Source organism: Capra hircus (assembly GCF_001704415.2).
Source record: "Capra hircus breed San Clemente chromosome X unlocalized genomic scaffold, ASM170441v1, whole genome shotgun sequence".
Classification (NCBI taxonomy): domain Eukaryota; kingdom Metazoa; phylum Chordata; class Mammalia; order Artiodactyla; family Bovidae; genus Capra; species Capra hircus.
Genome location: NW_017189516.1, coordinates 61094366 through 61108868, shown reverse-complemented (window position 1 = coordinate 61108868; position 14503 = coordinate 61094366). Strand labels below are relative to the sequence as shown.

At 46.6% G+C, this 14503-nt stretch overlaps 1 protein-coding gene across 1 annotated transcript in view; it reads right to left on the bottom strand.

Annotated features, from left to right (window-relative positions):
• ANOS1 (anosmin 1) overlaps window positions 1-14503 on the bottom strand; it is a 200958-nt gene that overhangs the window by 25492 nt on the left and 160963 nt on the right. The window contains exons 10-11 of the mRNA XM_018043716.1: window positions 9648-9853; window positions 6530-6674 (exon numbers count right to left, since the gene is read on the bottom strand). Of these exons, the coding sequence (XP_017899205.1) occupies window positions 6530-6674; window positions 9648-9853 (351 nt within the window). The remainder of the gene's footprint in view (window positions 1-6529; window positions 6675-9647; window positions 9854-14503) is intronic.

The following is a 14503-nucleotide window of genomic DNA, read 5'->3' as shown; positions in this document are numbered from 1 at the left end:
AATCCCTCTGCTTACACCTAAGGCATTGCTTAAAAAGAATTGAAGGTGTAATGGAATATTACTCAGCCATAAACAGGAATTAAACTCTGCCTTCTTCATAGACATGGAGGGACCTGGAGACTGTCATAGAGTGTTAAGGAAGTCAGAAAGACAAATGCATTACTGCATGTACGTAGAATATAGAAAAACAGTGTAGATGAACATATTTGCAAAGAAGAAATAGAGACACAGACGTAGAGAACACACCCAAGGATACCAAGGGGGTTAACAGTCAGGTGGGATAAACTGGGAGATAGGAATTTACACACATACACTAAACTAATGAGAACCTGACTCACTGGAAAAGACCCAGATGCTGGGAAAGATGGAAGGTGGGAGAAGGGGACAACAGAGGATGAGATGGTTGGACGGCATCAACCACTCGATGGGCATGAATGAGTAAGCTCCAGGAGTTGGTGATGGACAGGGAGGCCTGGCGTGCTGCAGTCCATGGCGTCCCAAAGAACTGGACATGACTGAGCGACTGAACCGAAGGTGAATGAGGACCGACTGTATACCACAGAGAACTCTACTCAATGCTCTGTAATGGTCTATATGAGAACACATCTAAAAGAGGGGATATGTATATACATATAAGTGCCTGTGCTGTATAGCAGAAACTAACACCAACACCATAAAATCAACTATACTCCAATAAAAAGCGTTTTTAGAAGGTTTAAAGTTTTTCCACAAATCTTAAATTAATTTTTCACAAGCTCACTTATGCATCTAATTCCTTTAATAACCTGTCATGTTAAGAATTTACTGGCAGATAACCAAGACAGTCTAGATGGTTGTATAACTTCTCTGTGAATACTGCCCTCCTTCAGCCTGTTATATCCCATGGAAATGCTTAGTTTTCACTACGGACGTAAACAAGCGTATGTATTTCAGGATTGAACGTCTGCTGCTATACTGCATGATTTCAGCGTGAACACACGTGGACACGCCCCCACACAGAAGACACGCCCTGAGAGGACACGCCCACACACAGAAGACACGCCCTCAGAGGACACGCCCACACACAGAAGACACGCCCCGAGAGGACACGCCCACACACAAAAGACATGCCCCGAGGACACGCCCCCACACAGAAGACACACCCTGAGAGGACACGCCCACACACAGAGGACACACAGAGGACACACAGTCCAATCTCAGCCCTGGAGGTCGTCCCTCCCTCTAAGCGTGTCCTCCACTTCCAGCAGGAAACAAAAATGGAATAAAAGCCATTTCTCCACATTCTAAAAATGTATGAGGTCTGGTTTATACTCTTTAATAGTCCTAAATGTTAAAGAGAACTGAGTGACTAGGCCGTTTCTCCAGATGGTAGAGTTAAGATGAACTCTGGAATATTCTTCCAGCTCCATGAGGAGACTACATCAAGCACTTGGAAACTGTCACTCCTGAAAATGTTCCTCCTGCCTCCCAAGAGAGCAGGTTATGTTTCTATTAAAGACAGGATTATGTCTTTCTTTCCTTCAAGGGACCCCTTTATAAAACTGTGAACACGCACCCTTTGCTTTCATAGAAACATTTATCATGAAAACACCTAGTAGCCTGCAGACCTGGAAAAACAGCATTCAAAAGGTAATTTATATGCTGACATTTACAGCACTGCTCCCTATAAAATATGATTTCCCTTACTTAAACTGGAAAGTTGTAATGATTCTTTACTTCTGGTTGGTTCATGAGGAAATCTCATTGTGTTCCTGTCACAAGCACACATGAGTGTTTATGGGATTACACATCCATGTTGGGTTACGAAGCGTGTCCTGACACACACTCAGCTGTGTCCTGCCTAATCCTGTGTTAAGACAGTCTCTGCTGGAGGCCACCCTGAAACCCAAGTAACATGTATTATGACTGGTACTTTGCAATATTACTTATTTTTTCAATTATTGTTCTGACCCTTCTGACAGGAATCAGTTAATCCTAGAATAAAGTGGCCCTTAGTAGGTTAAGTTATCATATCTCTTTCTTGGTTAGGAAAAATGGTACAGGCGTGCTCAGTCACGTCCAACTCTTTGTGACCCCACCCCATGGACTGTAGCCCAAAGTTATGACCAACCCTAGACAGCATATTAAAAAGCAGAGACATTACTTTGCCAACAAAGGTCTGTCCACTCAAAGCTAGGGTTTTTCCAGTAGTCATGCATGGATGTGAGAGTTGGACCATTTAGAAAAGCTGAGCACTGAAGAATTGATGCTTTTGAACTGTGGTGTTGGAGGAGACTCTTGAGAGTCCCTTGGACTGCAAGGAGATCCAACCAGTCCATCCGAAAGGAAATCAGTCCTGAGTGTTCATTGGAAGGACTGACGTTGAAGCTGAAACTCCAGTCCTTTGGCCACCTGATGCAAAGAGCTGACTCTTTTGAAAAGACCCTGATGTTGGCAAAGATTGAGGGTGGGAGGAGAAGGGGACGACAGAGGATGAAATGGTTTGATGGCATCACCGAATCAATGGACGTGAATTTGAGTGGACTCTGGGAGTTGGTGATGGACAAGGAAGCCTGGCATGCTGCGGTTCATGGGGTCGCAAAGAGTCGGACACAACTGAGCTACTCCTCTGTTCATGGGATTCTCGGTTGTGGGCAGAAAGGCATATTTAATTGTGGGACTCGTACGGCCCCTTCGTGGATCACAGCCATACCAGCCTGTAAGGGGGAAGGAACACTTTGTATATGACATATTTGTTTATACTCTAATGCAGTCTATGATAGTAGAATATAGTAACTATTCCCACAATTAGACACAGTTTGAGGAATGAATCAAAGTGTGAAAGTCACTCAGTCGTGTCCGACTCCTTGCGACCCCATGGGCTATACAGTCCACGGAAATCTCCAGGCCAGAATACTGGAGTGGGTAGCCTTTCCCTTCTCCAGGGGATCTTCCCAACCCAGGGATCGAAGCCAGGTCTCCCGCATTGCAGGCAGACTCTCTACCAGCTGAGCCACCAGGAAAGCCCAAGAATACTGGAGTGGGTAGCCTTTCCCTTCTCCAAGGGGATGTTCCCAACCCAGGAATCAAACCCAGGTCTCCCGCATTGCAGGTGGATTCTTTACTAGGTGAGCCACGAGGGAAGCCCGAGAATCCTGGATGAATGAGTGTAGGATTGCATTTAAAGAAACTGATGAATGGTGGGTACAGCCACTATGGAAAACAGTATGAAAGTTCCTAAGAAAACTAAAAATAGAACTATTGTATGGTCCAGCTACCCCATTTCTAGGCGTGTATCCAGACAAAGTTGTAATCCAAAAAGGGACATGCACCTCTAGGTTCATTGCAGCACTATTCACAAGAGCCAACACGTGTGAAACAACCCCAAGGCCCATCAACAGAGGGATGGGTAAAGAAGACGTGGTACATACGGACGATGGAATATTACTCAGCCACGGAAAAGAATGAAACGATGCCATCTGCAGTGACATGCATGGGCCTAGCGATGATCATACTAAGCAAATTAAGTCTGACAGAGAAAGACGAATACTGTACGTCACTTGTGGAATCTGAAATATGACACTAACAAACTTACTTATGAAACAGAAAGAGATTCACAGACATTGAGAACAGACTGGTGATTACCAAGGGGGCCAGGGATGGGGAGGGAGGGAATGGGAAGTTGGGGTTAGCAGATGTGAGCTTTGGTATAGAGAATGGATAAGCAACAAGGTCGTATCATGGGGAACCATATTCAATATCCTGTGATAACCCATCATGGAAAAGAATATACTTTTTAAAATGTACACATATACATAAGTGAAATCACTTTGCTGTATAGCAGAAAATGGCCACAATGTTGTCAATCAACTACACTTCAATAAAAACTTCTTTTAAAAAATCAATGAAGCTATTAAATGTTCAGAAATGTTTCCATAAAAGTTGTACTGTACCCAGACTGACACACAGAAATAGTGGACTTTTCAAATCCATCTAATCTCCCAAAGGACCCATTTCTGAAATAGGGAGGAAGCTCTGTTTCGAAAAACACCGTTTCAAGTGGACCTGCTCCTTTGGACTCCATTATCCTCCAGGTGGTACAAGATAATTAGGGCTTCCCAAGTGGCTCAGGCAGTGGTTAAAGCATCCGCCTGCAAATGGAGGAGACACAGCTTCCATCCCTGGGTCGGGAAGATATTCTGGAGAAGGAACTGGCAACCCACGCCAGTATTCTTGCCTGGAGAATCCCATGGACACAGGAGTCCATGGGGGTTCACAGAGTTGGACATGACTGAGTGGGCACACAGGCTCAAGGAACATGGTTTTGGACAATCCCTGCGTCTAACTCAGAGGAGCCAGCCTCAGGTCAGTCGCTCAGTCATGTCCAGCTCTTTGAGACCCCATGAACCACAGCACGCCAGGCCTCCCCGTCCATCACCAACTCCCAGAGTCCACCCAAACCCATGTCCACTGAGTCGGTGATGCCATCCAGCCATCTCATCCTCTGTCGTCCCCTTCTCCTCCCGTCCTCGATCTCTCCCAGCATCAGGGTCTTTTCAAATGAGTCAGCTCTTTGCATCAGGTGGCCAAAGGATTGGAGTTTCAGCTTCAACCTACTCTTTCCTAAATTCTAGATGCTTGTCACACCGTCCTGGTCGGACCCAGGCCCGGAGCCATGCCGAGAGGCAGACCTCGCGAGCCTGGGGCAGCAACTCCCGGGCTGGCCTTCCATCAGCCTGGCCCCAGGAGGCTCCCCACAGCCCCTCCCGCCACTCCCCAGCTGTCGGCAAAAGCCAGCAACACCACAGCACCCAACATCTGGCTCAGAGATGAGGGTCTCGTGTGCCCTTCCTCTTGCTGTGCTAAGTTCACACTCATAGATGAGCCTGGTAACACTGGCGCCTGGGACGTGGGCGTGGGCTGACGTGGTCACTGCTCCCAGTGTGGTACTTGGTAGCCTTCTGCAGGAATTGCGGCCAGTGTGTGAAGCCCACCAAAAAAGGGGTTGAAAGCCTCAAACGCATGTTGTATCTGAAGAGGGAATTAACAGCTTCTGAGAGTTTAGCTACAAGGATCCTCCTCGAAGACCGGTACACATGTGTGAGGACCCGATCGTGTGAACACAAGCATTTGCTGGAATGAGACACCTTCTTAAGTTTCCATTGTGACGTCACAAGTAGCTATGAAACAGATAAAAGTCGTACAGAAAACTCCAAGGCAGGGCCTCCCTGGTGGCTCAGTGGTAAAGAATCCGCCTGCCAAAGCAGGAGACATGGGTTCGCTCCCCGGTCCGGGAAGATCCCACGCGTCATGGAGCAGCTAAGCCTGTGTACTACAACTAGTGAGCCCCTGTGTCCTAGAATCCGTGGTCTGCAACGAGGAGCCAGCTCAGTGAGAAGCCTGGGAGCCATAACTAGACAATAGTCCCTTCTCACCGCTGCTAGAGAAAAGCCCTCACGCAGCTGTGAAGACCCAGCACAGACATTAAAAAAAAAAACCTATAAAAAATAAGGACACATTTGCATAATGACCCTGAATCACGTCAACATTGGCATCTGCTAGGATGAGACACCTTTTCCTCTGAAGTTTCCATTAGAATCACGACCCTGAATCATGTCAATATCAGCATCTGCTAGGATGAGACGCCTTTTCCGAAGTTTCCATTAGAATAAGGACCTGAATCACGTCAACACTGGCATCTGCTAGGATGAGACACCTTTCCTTCTAAAGTTTCCATTAGAATAAGGACCTGAATCACGTCAATATCAGCATCTGCTAGGATGAGACACCTTTTCCGAAGTTTCCATTAGAATAAGGACCTGAATCACGTCAATATTGGCATCTGCTAGGATGAGGCACCTTTCCTTCTGAGGTTTCCATTAGAATAAGGACCCCAAATCATGTCAATATCAGCATCTGCTAGAATGAGACACCTTTTCTGAAGTTTCCATTAGAATAAGGACCCCAAGTCATGTTGATATTGGCATCTGCTAGGATGAGACATCTTTCCTTCTGAAGTTTCTATTGCAAGAAGGACCCCGAATCATGTCAATATCAGATGCTAGGATGAGGCACCTTTCCTTCTGAGGTTTCCATTAGAATAAGGGCCCCAAATCATGTCGATATTGGCATCTGCTAGGATGAGACACCTTTCCTTCTGAAGCTTCTTTTAGAATAAGGACCCTGAATCATGTCAACATCAGCATCTGCTAGAAAGGGACACCTTTTCTGAAGTTTCCATTAGAATAAGGACCCCAAATCATGTTGATATTGGCATCTGCTAGGATGAGACACCTTTCCTTCTGAAGTTTCTATTACAAGAAGGACCGTGAATCATGTCAATATCAGATGCTAGGATGAGACACCTTTTCCTCTGAAGTTTCCGTTACGATGCCAAAACACTGCACGCAGAATAGACAAAGACCGTGAGGAAGATGCCAAGGTAACACGTGCACACGTGCTGGTTCACAGGACACAGACACACACGTGCCGGCAGGAAGACCTGCCCGGTGAAGACAGGAAGTGAGGGAAAAGAGCCGTGCACACTCACTGTTGTGGGCGGCGTGCGCAGATGTGAACCGCAGGGACACCTTGGCGCTCTTGAGGCGCGTCTGGCCCCAGTAGGTGATGGCCTGCAGCTCCACGGTGTAGTCGCAGCCCAGCTGCAGCGGCTCCAGAGTCACTGAGTTCTGAGACTGCAGGCAGAGGGGAGACGAGACTGTGTCAGAAGCTGCCCGGACCCTGAGCCTCCCGCCAGGGGTCCCCGGTCCTCAGGGAGCCCGCCAGCTCCCACCTGACCTCCACACGGACTAAGAGCACGGAACCTTCTACATCTTTAGCAAAACCAGTCGTGCTGTGGATCCAAATAAACGCCACGCAAAAGCATCTTTTTCTCTTTTTTTGAAACTGTGTCACTAATCCCATTATTGGATGCTCTGCAGACATACGAGGATGAATAACTCCTGGAACTCACAGTTCTAGGACTGGATGTGTGTTTGAATTCTGTGCCATTGGCAGGATGTGTGTGTGTGTGTGTGTGTGTGCGTATATTCTGTGCCTTTTGCAGGGTATGTGTGTGAGTGTGTATTTTGCGGCAGTTCTAGGGCTGTGTGTGAATCATGTGCCATTGGCAGCATATATGTGTATGTGTGTGTGTGTGTGTCCCTCAGTCCTTCCTGGACAGCAGCTCACAGAGAAAAGGAGAGCCCTTTATAACAGACTAGCAGAGGGTTACGTCCGTGCACACCGAGAGAGACCCAGCGACCTGACATTCACCGTATTTCCCCGATATGGATCGTCCGTCTTCCAGGAGAAAATTCCCTCTGAAAGTTGTTAAGAAAAATCAACTTGACAGAATGCTTTTTAAAGCACATTTTTATGGGTTGCGGGTATGATAATAAGGTCCCTTACAAGAACTGGGAATTAAGAGAAATAAGCTTGTGGTCTTAGAATTCAAACATTTGTCGAAAGATAGTACATGGGCAGTTCCGTGGTAGTACACTGGCTAGGATTTGGTGTTTTCAGAGTCGGGGCCAGGGTTCAATTCCCGGTGGAGGAACACATACAGCAAATGGAATAGGACACACACACGCATGCGCGCACACACACACACACACACAGAATGGAACAGGACACATACACACCATACAAATGACACAGGGTACATATACACACGTACCCTGCAAATAGCACAGGCTACACATGGCACAGGCTTCAAACACACACACAATCCTAGAACTGGCACAAATGCACACACACACACACCCTGCAAATCGCACGGGACACACACACACACATCATTCAAATGGCACAAGATTCAAACACACACACGATCCTAGAACTGGCACAAAATACACACTCACACATACCCTGCAAACTGCACAGGATACAGAGACAAGCACACACACCTGTTCTGCAAAAGGCACAGGATACACATACACACACACACATCCTGCCAGCGGCACAGGATTCAGACATACACAACCCTAAACCTGGCATGAAATACACACACACACATATACACATATACATCCTACAAATGGCACGGAATACACACATACACACACATCCTGCAAATGGCTGAAGACACACACACATAGACACACAGCAAATAGCACAAAATACACACACACACACATCGTGCAAAAGGCACAAGATTCACACACACACACACACACATCCTGCAAGTGATACAGGATACACACACACCCCCTCCAGTGTCACAGGATACACACACACACATCCTGCAAATGCTAGAGAATACACAGGCATACCCTGCAATGGTGAGGAAACACACACACACTCTGCAAATGATGTGGGATACACACACGCGCACACACACACACTGCAACTGTCACAGGACACACACACACACCCTGCAGATGAGACAGACTACACACAGACACCCTGCAAATGGCACAGGATACACAAAGAGAAACACACATATAGGTCCTGCAAATGGCATAGGACACACACACAGACACCCTGCAAATGGCACAGGATACACAAAGAGAAACACACATATAGGTCCTGCAAATGGCATAGGACACACACACAGACATCCTGCAGATGCACAAAATGCTCACACACATCTCTCGGATGCACAAAACACACACACACACACACACACACACACACAATCTCCTTTCAGTCTAGGGGCCACCTGATACCACACGCACTACAGATACACTATACGTACACCATACGTGCATATACTTTATCACGTCACATTCTGATTTCCATCTCTGTGATTTCCCACCTTTATCTTTTTCAGCACTTTCTATGAGATGAGCACACATCATCAATTACCACTTGTTGCCGAGTTGTACGAAGTAAAACCTGGAACTGTCAGAAAGTTTCTTACAAAGAAAACAGCATCACAGCCGGATATCAGTGATGTGGACGGGTAGAGACAAGTTTTATAATCCTCGATGGCACAGATACCGGAATGTTCATTTAAGAAAACTGTTGCTGTCTTTTTAAAGCTTTTTTCAACATTAATTTGTGAAATTCAACCTTATAAAAAGTGTAATAAAAGGACATTTTTTTTATACGTTAAGCATGTCACACAATGCAGAATGTTCAGTGTTATGGAGATCTCATTGCATGAAATGTTTCGGTGAAGATTTTATTTCTTGGTATGTGGACAGTAAGCCATGCCACATCCTTTTAGTCAAATAGAAACATATATTGTCAAATGTACATCTTGTAAACTGTCTGCAGTTCCAGCAATGACATAACCGATGGGAGCACCTTGCAATACACAACAGAAAAAGTACAAACTTTAACTCCGCACTTCAGAAGGATTGCTTAAAAAACAAAAAAAGCAAATCTTAATGTCAAGGACATTTTGAATCGTACCATTTTCAGTGGCTAGACAGGTAAGATGGACATCATTCCAGTCCCTTTGATTTCTAGAGTTTGTGCCAGCCCTTTGGATATCAGTAAGTCAACAGACAACATTCAAGCGTTCTCAACCTGAAATGTCCAAGGCTGAATGGCCGGTGTGGTCCTCTGATCGCTGACCCTCCTCAGTCAGAGGGAAGTGATGGGAATTCATCCCTCATCCACCCCTCTTCTGGGCTCAACGGAGGCTGCTCTTAAACCAGGTGCCTTAAGTTCAACGCCCCTAAGAGACACCAGGCCCCCTCCCTGGGATGGGCACTTACCCCATCCGTGGTCTTCCTCCTCTTCTTCTTGGTCGGCACAAGGGACTTGCCGCTGACCGTCCAGCTCCAGAAGACTTTGTAGTGGTGCACCGGGATGTCTGGTTCCTCGGGGACATCCCACGTGATGGTCACGGCAACGCTGCCATCACTGTGGACGGTGGAGTTCGCCAGCCGGAGGTTGGCTGGGGCCGGGGGTGCAGACGGATCTGAAATCACAGGAGACAGAGTTCAGTTTTGAGGATGACCATGAACGCACCATGGACTCCATGGACAGGAGTTTGAGCAAACTCCGGGAGACGGTGAAGGACACGGGAGCCTGGCGTGCTGCCATCCGTGGGGTTGCAGACATGACTGAGCAACTGAACAACAACCATGGAAGCGCCATTTCTGCACATGTGACGACTGCAGGGTCAGCACAGGAACATTGCCCTTTATATGTAGGATACTTGAAAACAAGCACTTCGGTTCAGTTCAGTCGCTTAATCACGTCCAACTCTTTGCGACCCCACGGACCACAGCACGCCAGGCCTCCCTGTCCATCACCAACTCCCGGAGTTCACCCAAACTCATGTCCATCAAGTCGATGATGCCATCCAGCCATCTCATCCTCTGTGGTCCCCTTCTCCTGCCTTCAGTCTTTCCCAGCATGAAGCACCACTTTTTAGGCCTCCAATCGAAATGCAGCCTACAGACCAGTAGCAAAAGTGAAAATCACTCAGTTGTGTCTGACTCTTTGCAACCCCATATTCTGCAGGCCAGAGTGGGCAGCCTTTCCCTTCTCCAGCGGATCTTCAAAACACAGGGATTGAACCGGGGTGTCCTGCATTGTAGCAGGATTCTTCACCAACTGACCCACTAGGGAAGTCCACAGAATGGTAAGACACCTGCATTTGGACCATGCTTGCCATCAGTTTCATACCACTACCACCCTGCCAAATTTTCACTGTACTGAAACTGATAAAATTCTGTAAAACCCAGTCACATTCCATTTAGCTTGGGTGACACTAAACACAGCAATGGTGAAATACCTTTGAAAATTCTGAAAAGAGAAAACAGAAATCCAGGGCCAGCTCATACAAATAAGCGTTCATCTGAGTGGACCTGGAGCTGAACATCCTGGAGTCCAGAGTTAAGAGCCACATGGAGACATCAGCAAAAACAAACCATTTTTTAAAAATCCACATGACGAATGAGATGACAGACGGCTAACATGTTTGTCATCTCACTGTTTCTTGTTTGTTGCATAAACCCGGACCTTCTCAGCTGTCGAGAGAGACCAGGTCCTGGAACGACTCCCCCCGACCCCGACAAATCTCCATTTGAGATGTGTATATGAGAATGACTAAGCATGTGTGAACTTGGGGGTCTTTCCCTCATTTTTTGCCACATGTGTGTGCATGCTCAGTTACTTCAGTCGTGTCCGACTCTTTGTGACCCTATAGACTGTAGCCCGCCAGGCTCCTCTGTCCGTGGGATTCTCCAGGCAAGGATACTGGCGTGGGTAGCCTTTTCTTCTCCAGGGAATCGTCCAGACCCAGGACTCAAACCCGAGTCGCTTATGTGTCTCCTGCATTGACAGGTGGGTCCTTTACCACTAGCGCCACCTGGGAAGCCCCACAAATTGAGCAAATATATATGCTGCTCACCACAAAGGACTTACAGATGGTTTTGCTTCAAGACGCCTGCCCAATAGTTCTAACACCATCTGCATCAGAGGAGCAAAGACGCAAACTCGATATACATGAAGAAGACTGGGTGAAAATACCCGTGTTTTTATTCTCAGGATGCTTTGCATTTTTGGAATGATGGAAACATGAATTCTTGCTTTGTTAAATCTGTTGCTTTCCTCTAAGATAGCTAAGTTCTGGAGGTTTGTGGGTTATTTTTTTTTTTAAGTTTTGTAATTGCTTTTCTAGGCTAATCACTAATCCAAAGCATATTATATGATTTTTTTTTTTTTGACCAAGTGGTTCTCAAACAATCAACGTTAGGAACCCTCCGGGAGTGCCCAAGACTTATGCTGAGATAATGCTGTTTCAGTGAGTCCTGGGAGGGCCCAGAAATATATTCATGTGAAATTTGTTTTTTATAAAGTAACTGTTGTTGTTGTTTAGTCGCTCAGCCACATCTGACTCTCTGCAACACCATGGACTGTAGCCCGCCAGGCTCCTCTGTCCATGGGATTCTCCAGGCAAGAATACTGGAGTGGGCTGCCATTTCTTTCTCCGGGGGAATCTTCCTGACCCCAGGAATCGAATGTGTGTCTCCTGCCTGGGCAGACAGATTCTTTACCACTGAGCCACTTGGGAGACTACTTTGCCAGTCTTGGCCCCTCCAGCCCCTACTCCTCACAACAGACACCCCATCTCAGGAAATGCACAATCCTCCTTCCCACGGCTCCTTCCCCAAACTTCGAGGCTGTATCCTTCCTGAGCTCTCACTGAACAGCTCCCATGGGCATATCAACACTACAGAGTCTATCTGGAATCCCACTGTCTCTACCAGAATAACACCCTGGGCCCATTTCACCTTCCTCTCTCCCTGATTATTGGGAAGGCCTGTCTGAGTCTTTCTCAGTATGGCAGCTAGTGAATTTTTTTTTTTTTTAACTTATTTGGCTTCCCTGGTAGCTCAGCTGGTAAATAATCTGCCTGCAATGCAGGAGACTCTGGTTCGATTCCTGGGTTGGGAAGATCCGCTGGAGAAGGGATATGCTTACCCACTCCAGTATTCTTGGGCTTCCCTGGTGGCTCAGCCACTAAATAATCCACCTGCAATGTGGGAGACCTGAGTTCGATCCCCGGGTCAGGAAGATCCCCTGGAGAAGGGAATGGCTACCCACTCCAGTATGCTTTTATTTTTATGTTTCATTTATTTTGCTTTTAAATTTATTTGTATTTCTTTGGCCATGCTGGATCTTTGTTCCAGCATGTGGTATCTTTAGCTGGGACATGGAACACTTAGTTGCATCAGGTGGTACCCAGTTCCCCAAGCGGGGATTGAACCTGGGTCCCCTGAGTTGGGAACACAAAGTCTTAGCTACTGGACCACCAGGGAAGTCCCACCTGGTGATTCTTCATGACATGACTTCAGAAGCTCTCACTGCCCACCCCTCCCAAAAGAGCTGGCAGTCTCCCCAAAGCCCTGTGCATTCCTGCCATACATAACATCCCAAGTCTGCTTGGGACTGCTCTTCCTGCTGCTCTGGCCATGCTGGTTCCCAGGTTACTTCTTGGAGATGAAACCAGGAGCTACTGAGGCTCTTCCAATGGTTGTTGAGCCTCAACGACTCCCCCCAAGGAGTCCTGACCTGACTGTTCACCTACTACGGGTCGACCAGATGTCTTGCTATCCAAGTCCATTATATGTGTCCTCCTCCTCTCTCTGGTAGAATATTGCCACAGTTTCCTCCTGCCTTCGTGTTCTCTGAGGCCCTTAGAACCAAATCTATGGCGTGATTCGATCCTGAACCTACACCAGCTCAATGCAGACCCTTCTCAGAGGAAGCTAGTCTTCAAGCTCATCACTACTTCGAAGCAAAAGAAAAATTAAATTGTGTAAAGATAATCACAGCCGTTCACGTTTTCAACGATGCACCTGGATGTCTGTGTGCTGAAAATACATGGCTATGCTTCCAGAAATCCAAAGCTCCCAGGAAAACAGCAAAATCATCTACATTTCTAAAGAAAATACCCAGTTTAGGAAAGTCAATTGGTGGTGTTTCATCACTTCCTTAATCTACTTCATTCATTTTATCACTACTCACAGCCGTGCAAAAATATCTCATGCCTTACGTGTGACTGCAATAGTCCAGGATAACATCACCTAGTTTGTGAAATAGGGAACAACCTAACGGATGAAACAGCACTAGGAAATAACGCCTTTAAATAAACTAATAGTATTTGGCTCAAGTTTTCTTCCCTGGTGGCTCAAAGAGTAAAGAATCTGCCTGCAATGCGGGAGACCTGGGTCTGATCCCTGGGTAAGGAATATCCCCCTGGAGGAGGGAATTAACCCACTCCAGTATTCTTGCCTGGAGAGTCCCATGGACAGAGGAGCCTGGTGGGCTACAGTCCATGAGGTTGCAAAGAGCTGGACACGACTGAACGGCTAACTCTTTCACTTTCACATTGTCTTAAACATAAGGCCCATTTCAGTGTTCAGAATACCAAGATGGCATATTCCCATAATGAAGATAAGACACTCCAATCGCTTCCTTCCCCCCACCCTCAAATATTATCACTTTAAAATTACAGAGCCAACAGGGAATACCAGAGATGATCTGTTTATCAGCCCCAATTAGCCTCTGTAAACCAGCTTTTTGTTTATCTGTTTAGTCACAGAAGACCTCAGATGAGAGTCTGTCTGACCTGTCTAAGCTGAAGGATTTCAATCAGTCCCAACAAATTCCCACACTGCAGCCATCCATGGCCTTGTGAAGTGGTTTCCTACATTGTGAAATGAAGTATATTCACTTCGTTGAGAGGTACAAGAAATTTTCTTTCAATTTACATAATGTTTCGATTATTAGGAAAACTTTGAAATGCAGGTGGAAGTTTGTGGAAAACAATTATATGCATATAGCTGACGCCACATTATGATAAAGCCTCAAAGGATCCTATAAGCTACTTCTTTGGTCTTTTTTTTTTTTTCTTAAACAGGTAAGGATCTTTCAATCTTTTGACCCATAGGGTTGAACAGGTGAAGTGACCTGCCCGAAGTCATTCAGGGAACTGGTGGCAGTCAGAAGTGAGAGAGACAGGGAGGGGAGGCAGAGGGGTTGAGACTCTCACACTCCGGCACGTCTGCATTCATTACTGTAATAACGTTATGGTTCCCAGGGGGAAGGGTGGGGG